General features: G+C 34.1%; 1 protein-coding gene across 1 annotated transcript; it reads left to right on the top strand.

The window, feature by feature from the left end:
* Positions 1-5419: 5419 nt before the first annotated feature.
* On the top strand, positions 5420-7581 carry LOC130417605 (acetylcholine receptor subunit alpha-1-A-like). Its single transcript, XM_056743264.1, has 4 exons — positions 5420-5469; positions 6584-6765; positions 6862-6906; positions 7468-7581. The coding sequence occupies exons 1-4, from the start codon at positions 5430-5432 to the stop codon at positions 7579-7581; spliced, it is 381 nt and encodes a 126-aa protein (XP_056599242.1). The 5' UTR covers positions 5420-5429.
* The last annotated feature ends 1475 nt before the right edge of the window (positions 7582-9056 follow it).

Here is a 9056-nt window from a genome sequence, read left to right as displayed (position 1 = left end):
TTTAATTACGGGTTTGTTCTACTGTAGCTGATGTTTGTTGATTGAGCAGTTTGACCCAGCTAAAGCTTGTTCATGTAAAGTATATGTCAATATGTGAACATAACGTTCTTTTGTGCTTGCAATTGCAATTGAGATAATAAATGTTCTCCCTTTTATGTAAACAAGTACATATTTCTATATTTTTTTCTTGTTTTTGTGGGCTTTGTACTCATCTTTAGACGTTTTAACTATGCACTGTGCTAAGTATCTTTTTTTAAGTATACAGGGCATGTTTATTGGGTTAAATTTTATCTGTAAAAAATGTAGGGGGCCCATAAATTTTGGTTTCCATAGGGCCCAGATTTTCTGGCGGCACCCCTGCCTCCAACAATTTTTCATCAGTTTTCCCTGTCGTGAAATATTCGCCTTGGCACACAATCTTCTTCAACGAGTTCCATGAACTCAGCCATTTTTGTCCTTCAAACACTTAAGCTTGCGTTTTTCAGCCCTTAAGTAATACTTTAAGTAATACGTTCAATAAAATTAACGTTGAGGGGCTTTATGAATCGCTTAATGGTTTTTAAGGGATTACTTAAGTGAAAATTATATACTTAAGTTTTTTTTTATTGAAATGTAAAAACCCCTTAGAATTTCCTTACACTTAAGGATTATTTTCTGCAACACCCTTAAATTTAAGGGAGAATTTAAGGGAAAATTACACTAAAGGTGCTTTATGCAACCGGGCACTGGTGCCGCCCCATTTCCATGGTAACTCCCTCCACTACAGTGTTTGAAATACACGCAAATGTCCAGCTCGCGAGCAACACCCGTTAATCACGCAGCATTTAGGGTACATATGGGATTAATATAATACATAAACTATTAAATCTCATTAAATAATCATTAAATTGCAAATTAATAGCCTTTCGATTTAACTGAAAAAAAGTTGTTTATACTAAGATTACTTACTAATACTACTATACTTAAGATTACTTTGACTGTAAAAACAAATAAAACATGTCTTGTAAATTTGCCCCTGCTATACCAACAGTGGTCCAGCGGCAGCAAGCCACTGATGGCGTGCCCACGAATAAAAGCTGGCAGACCGACAGCATTTTTACATTAGTCTGCATGCCGACATTGTCCCAGTGGTGGTCCGTCTGTGTCAAACCGCTTAACTCATTAACACCTTTGAAGAATACTGAAATGAGTCTGACTGCAAGTATACTGAGTATATTTTCAGTGAGGAAAACAAAAGTGCAAGATAGACCATCTGTATATTACAACAATGAAGAAAGCAGCAATTTTTGGATCTAAAGGGATATTCCACCCAAAAAATGAAACTTCTGTCATAAATTACTCTCTACACATTTCTTTGTTTGCTTGAACACCAAGAAAGATATTTGGAAATGAAAATGTTTCTGTCATTCAAAAGTGCCCCAGGACTGATTTCCTACATTCTTCAAAATATCTTCTTTTGTGTTGAGCAGAACAAAGAAAATATACAAAAATGATCCTACCTCGAAAGTAAATGATGCCCCAGAATTTTTATTTACCAACATTCTTCTAAATACTCTCTTTCTTTCTGTTAAAACATATTTAAAACTTTCTGTACATTTCTTCATAAATTATCCGTAGCAATTGATACTTTACAGGATTGACTACTATGTGTTATTTCATTAAATAGGGATTTAAAAATGCTGTTTTATTAAATGGCAGATGTGAATGAACCTCCGGGGTCTGTTACGTAAGATTCCCACCCTGAAATAAAGATTATACATTAATTATACATAATTAACATTACAATATGGTGCCTATAATAACACATTTCAGTCCCTGAGGAAAATCATCTCATATTACACGTGACAGAATTGTTCCTCAAAGGATTAAACTGTAGTCCTATATTCACACAAATATTTGATCATTCATTAATAAAAAATATATTGTGTTGGTCTTATCACACTTTCTTATCACAGTTTTCATAAACTCTTCTCCTGACACAACTTGTTGTGTTCTATCAGGAAATGTTTCATAGACGTAACACTACAAGATGTCTAGAACTTATTTCTTAAATATTTTCATCCTAGCAATACTTCCTGTAGTTTTGTAAATACTGCAAATCAGTTTACTTTTATAGTTTGGAGGTGGACATTAGAGATAGCATATATCTTACCAACCGTTAGTTAATACACATAAATACACAGAAGTATAAATAGAAAACATGTTTTATTACAAGGATGTTTTTGCTATATACTTTATATATATTTTTCCATAAAAAAGTTCCTTTTGTGTTCGTGATCGAATGATTTTCTATAAAGACTGCCCATTAAATGAAAATGTTATCTACCCTTTCCCTCTATATATTATATAATAAGATGACTTACTGACTGCTGCAGCTGGTTGCCTTATTCTTTCATGTGTTAAGGGTCAGTGTCAGTGATTTCTTGTAACAAACACGATAAAACATATATGAGAATAGAACAAATTAAAGAACATGAAGATTTTTTATTCTATTTCTTTACAATTTAAAGTAGATTTCACTTTATACCTTATACTGTTATACCTTAAACTACTCAGACCTATGTGTCTGAGTAACACTGGTACATTAAAAAATCATTTTGTTTGGAAAACTTTAACATTAATTCCATAGAAATGTGTTTTTACAAGGGAGAAGAAGCTGTGTGTCGTACTGAAGCTATCTTTGCCTTTTTCAAGTCATTTCAACTATTTTTATTATGTCTTTACATCAACTCATCAAACAAAGTCAAGCCATTTTTACATGTTCTTAGTTACATTAACTCAACCACTTGACTAAATTTAATATTGTATGTGAAATTGAAGTAAAATGACTTACATTTTGGATGAAATGTACAGTTTAACATAGCAAAAGTGCACAGCAAAGTCACCTGTTTACAAAGCAACCCTTTGTCATTGTTGTCTCAAACAATGGCTCTTTATAAGTCTAATAGAGATTATGATAAGTATTTTGGCCATTCTACATTTGTTGACTTATTCAATGAACTGCTGAATTGTTTGTCGTGCGTGTTTCATTCTTGTGAATTTGGTTATGCGTGTGTGTATAAAATGTTTTGGATAAATTATTTTTGAGACTAATCCCACAGGAACAAGGACTATCTCAATGCTCATAAACTTTAGAATTTGTGTTTGCTATTAAACGATCACAATACCTTGAAATTGCGGGCTTCATCACTTGATTCCATGGATCTTTATTCATCAGAATAATAGTTTTTTTTAATTGCAATTAGTCTGGAACATATCTTTTTTAATACATGAACTGGGTACACTCCCAGTTAAGATGACTTCTAGTTAAAATACACTTACATATACAAAGAAGGGGTTTCTTTACTTTGGGGGGGTTATAACCAGACACCCATTTTTATTACTTCAGGGAAAAATGGAACAGTGTCACAAAGTAACATCATGCTGACCAAATGATGACTGACTGCCCACCCCTTATACTGTGATGAAGATGAAGACTACGAGAAATATAGTATTTCATTACATGCCACAATTTAGGATCTGTGACTGTTTTCAGATATTTACATAGACTGCTTGCATAACTCTGTAAATGAGGGTGATCTCAAAAGGAAAACCAGCACCAGCAAGATGCTAGTGATAGAATAATCTCTCTTTAATCATTTCTAAAGATGACAGATGTTTATTTGTAGATACTTGTTAATTTCCCTGGAGTGTTTGTGCTATATTCCCAACATGAAATGAAAACATATCATAATGTTGTGCATTCTCTGCAATGCCATTTCTGTTCCTAAAAAAAATCATCTCGCATTACAATTGACAGAATTGATCCTGAAATTGTTCCTGAAAGGATTATACTTAAGACGTATATTTACACAAATGAAAACTGATATTTACACATTCATGCTCTGATGTTCAACAGTTTAATCCTTGTGTTGCCCCGGGTGTCGATATTGAACAAACTCAAAGGGAAAGTTCGCCCAAAAATGAAAATACTCTCTAGTTGTTCCAAACCAGTATAACCACTTGACAGCTCTCGGACCCCATTGACCACTATTGTTGGAAAAATTGCCTCAGAACTTTTTGCTTTCCCACAGTCTTCAAAATATCTTCTTTTGTGTTCAACAGAGCAAAATATTATAAAGTAATTTTTTGGTAGTCAATGGGATCCAAGAACTGTCAAGTTATGCGCATTCTTCAAATAGCTTGTTCAACAGAACAAAGAAATGTATACAGACTTAAGTGAGTAAATGATGAATATTTTGGGGTGAACTATCCCTTTTGGGAAATGTGAGGCCGATTTGAGAATTGTGGGTCCATTGAGGCTTATTCAGTTATAGTTACATTACATTTATTATTTTTTTCAGTTGTCTTTTGTCAGTTTATTGCGATATGCAGAAGTAGAGATTTCCCACTAACGACCACCTCATGTCAAGCTCCTATGAGAGGCTGTGGACTGAACGATCCTCCCAGTACCAGGAAACTCTCACAACCACTAACCAGGAGCAAAGATGGACTGCTTGTCGCTATTTTAAGCAGTTTTACACTACTTGATAGCTGCACTCAGTTGCATTATGCCTCCATTATTATCACTGTTGCCTGATATTGGTTCAAAAGTGAGACTTCACAAAATCATATCTAAACTGTTTTCAACAAACGTAAATCTCAAATCAATGACTGTTTATTAGACTATCCATGTTAATCAATAAACATTAACTCACGTTACCTTTATTTAAAAGTCACAGACTGCAGTTTTAATGTGTCAGAGGAGAACTGGCACTATTAGCTGAGAAAATGCAATGAAACAATGCAGCATTGTACAAAGCACAATATAAAAAAGCTTAACTTGACTTGATGTTACTTTTCTTATTCATTGCAAACAACTAAACAATCACTTGTAAACCATCTAAGTGCAGTGAGACTAGAATAAAAAACACAGGTGTTCTCATTAAGTTTTGGGTCAGCCAATCACACGAAGGTGGCAGAACTTTTTACAGATACAGTATACAGTGATTCAATAAATGAAATGTTTTTGTAAAAGTCAGATATCTTGATCTGCTAAATAATATAACTTCACCCCTGACACCATTGCATGAGTGAATGTTGTGCAGTGTTAATAGGAAACAACATGCACCAACAGTGATATCACTGTACGCTGGCCTTTTTTATTGAACTTAATTGACAATAATTCCAAAGTATACCTTTTTTCCTAAATTATATTTATGCAGATCATTTACATGCTTTGGGCACTAGAAGCATTTTGCTTTGACATTTGTTTTCTAAGTTCTGTATGGGGATAACATAACTCATTCATATGCATGCAGACAGTTTTCTGTATTGTATTAGAACAATAGCAGCAGGTGGAGCGTGTTTCCCACAAACAGTATAAATATAAGCAAATAAACTTCAGACTCAATCTTCATCCTGGAGCAGATTTCGCAGAACTACCAGCCATGGACCTGCACCGCCTCATTTTGACTTTTGCATCCGTCTGTAAGTGTCTTTTTAAAATTGAATTGTAATTTATGGTCTGTATTTTTTACAGCTGAGTTCTCAAAAAAAAATTATTACATCGAATGCAGAAAAAAAAGACATTACTGTAATGTAGTCTTGTTGAGTGATGTAAAGAATCAGTTACGTTTCAAATTAAGCCTGTATTTTTAAGTCATTTAGCAGTTCGCTTTGGATAAAAGCGTCTGCTAAATGACTTAATGTTTAATCCCTTAAAAGGTTTAAAATTTTTAATGCATTTTAATAAAGGGAGTATAACGCGTTATTAAATATGTAATATCGTCACATAAATAATAATTTTTATATGTTGTTAAAACTTTCAAGACTATGATATTTATAGCACACAATGAACTCCACAGCAGTTACCATACTGTAGTTATAATGTATTTTAAGCATTGCGTAAAATCTTAAACACAAATATAACAAGGTTACTGTAACATTGAAACCTGACATTATTTATTAAACCAAACTTTTTGTTTCAACACTGTGTTCACATCAGACATAATGAACGGGTTCTAAAAGGTTTCTAATGTGAAACCTAGTGTCGCTAATCTCAAAGTACCATTGCGGCTGGTGTGGACAACATATTCTGATCATTTCTTTTTAATGAAAACTATACTTAACATCTGAATTCACTGTGCTACTCAAGTAAATTAATATAAGAAATGTCTCGCATTACTAGAAAACAACATAAAAATGATAAGTCAGAATTGTTTTATTATTATTTGGAATTGTCACAGTAGGGCAGACAGGCAGTGAAGGAGAAGTGCAGACTGTACATGTGCATAAATGCTATAAATACTGGACAGAAACCTATAAAGTAACAAGTTACCATATGAGCACACTTGGTGGTCGGTATATTAGTAGATATGGCAACAGATAAAGAAGCAAAGTCAAAGGGAAACAAGGTGAAATCAAGCTCTGGGTTTGTAAGAGTTCATCATGTGTTGTGATTAACTTCTGTTAAATTTATGCCCGAAAGTGGTACCAGGTAAGTTTTATTACCAGACAAAAAGGTTTTGTTGACTTATTTCATTATTGTTGGTTTAAGGACATATTGATCTGTCTTTTATAATGTAAAGTTTAATTTCTGCAGGTTGGGTGTCTGCTGATATCTCATGCAACTCTACAGACCGAGCTAGAGCTTATGTTGCACTTTTTAAACACCTTGACCTGTCCAATAACAACAGTCTGACTAAGAACATGCGGCCCGTTGATGAATATAATGGTTATACCTGGGTTTCAATAGATCTCGGTGTGACCGCCATCACAGATGTGGTAAAAGTTTAACACGATTCGCCGTTATTTTACCATTACAGTATGAATATGAGTCATCGAATGGTTTCATCACTAAACATTTGATTTAATCCACAGAATGAAAATGCCCAGATCATTACAACACAAGTTCAAGTTGAGACTGTAAGTGATTTTAAACTCTTATTACATCACGCACACAAACACAGTTTCCTCGCCACAGCAGGGCAGTGTTGGCCTGCTCACCGGGAGACTGCATTCATTCATTTATTTATTTATAAATTAGATATTATTATTAGAATGATCTTACTCGTGGTATAAACACCATGCACTGTGCTGTGTTCTAACTTATCTGTTTTTCCTGTTTGCCCCTGTAAAGCTGCTTTGAAACAATACACATTGTGAAAAGCGCTATATAAATAAACTTGAATTGAATTGAATTGACAGTTTTACTTTTACAAATTTACATTTACATTATACATTATGCTTTTATCCAAAGCAATTTACAGTGCATTATGCTATATATTTGTTTCTAAATAAGGGTCCATGAATAATCACATACTAATTCCTACTTACTTCCACATGAACTAATTATGAATGAAGAAATGGACTAATCCACAACTAATAAAGGGCTAGTCATGATCATTCATGTGTTAATAATATTTAGGTTAACTACATGTTATACATTGTATTTCCAATTATCTCAATGTTAAAATGTTTTTATAGGCGTGGATAAACAAAAATATACATTGGGATCACCGAAACTATTGTGACATTTATACAATTACAACTCTCAAAGATGGGTTTTGGGCTCCCGACATTGTTGTTCTCGAAAGGTAAGGTTAAGATTTATTTGGCCTTTCTTCTCACTTTCATTGTAGAAGACTTAACATTCAGATGACTGTGACTGAAAGTTACAGTCATCAGGAGGTGCACAATACAATGACATTAACAAAGCAAAGATCACAACATAAGGACACAACATGAGAAAATAAGACACAAGGTTTTCCCTGTGAAAAACGTGTAGATATAATTCAAAGAAATTCAGCGAAACCTCTGATCCCAAGTGTTTGGGTGTATTTCCAACCTGATCTCTTAGGAAATACGTATATCTGTACACTTTTTACAGCACCAAAAAATGTATGTACCATCAGGTACCTTTTGGTACAGTTTTGAGACACAAAAGTACACTGGGGCGTTAATGGTCACCTAAAGAATGTGTGTCAGTGTAATGGTTTGTCTCTAAAGCTATTTTATAAACACTTATTATTTATACTTTAAAATATATTTCAGAGCACCTAACCCCAATCCTACCCTAAACTTAAAACTACCCACTTAACCATATAAACACGCAACAAGGAAATAGAAGCCAGACACAGGTATTTATCTCAAACACAGTTTATAAAAAATGACAAAAAGATTGCGTTTCGTTTCCAGTGTTCTAAAGTCGTGTTTTATTAAAGTGTACGTTCAAGGTTGGCACGTGATGCAATCGGAATGGGTTATCCAATGGCGTTTCATAATATAAGTGAACTTAATGACACAAGTTAAGTCACAAGACATACAAGAGCCAATGCCATTTCACTGTAGAAGATTCTGAAGATTCTGTCACTGTGCGCATGTGGTCCAGATCAGAGTTTTATGGTGCACGGAGAAGGGGAATTGCTTTTGGGTCTGTTCTTTTGCCTCGGAACACTTGGAATATCTGCACTTTATGAATAAACAGCACATAAAGCCGTATCTTCCTTTTACATGTTGTCGTTTATATAGTATAATTTACAAACTGTTAGGATTAGGGGCGAGGTTGGGTAACGTGCTCAAATACCTCTAAATTGTTACTCAGAAATAATAAACGTGCACAAAATATGACGTCTGATTGAATTCAAATTCACCTAATTATAATATGGTGAATTTATAATTACACCTAAATTACACCTAAATATAATATGGTGTTGTTAACGTTATTGCTGTTGGACATTGTGATACCGGATTGCAATATGTACCTGATGGTACGTATTTTGTGGCGCTGCAAATAGTGTACAGATGTAAGTATTTCCGATGAGACCGGGTTGCTTATTTCCATGAACATCCAGACACGGAATGGATCTAGAAAATCATGAAAAGGTGAGGGAGGTCAATGACAACTAATCAATATGAAAACTATACAGAAGTAGTGTGGCAAAGCCACTAGATGGAAATCCTGCAAACTTCAGCCAAAAAAGCGTTACTGCTAATGCTAACGCTCTGGCTTCAAGGGAAGGCAGGTGGGTCGAGGGTGGATGATATCATTTACAATGTTAACAACATTTCTCAAA

This window comes from Triplophysa dalaica, chromosome 1, assembly GCF_015846415.1.
Source record: "Triplophysa dalaica isolate WHDGS20190420 chromosome 1, ASM1584641v1, whole genome shotgun sequence".
Lineage (NCBI taxonomy): Eukaryota > Metazoa > Chordata > Actinopteri > Cypriniformes > Nemacheilidae > Triplophysa > Triplophysa dalaica.
The sequence above is the reverse complement of the archived record's forward strand: the minus strand, read 5'-3'. Positions and strand labels throughout refer to the sequence as shown.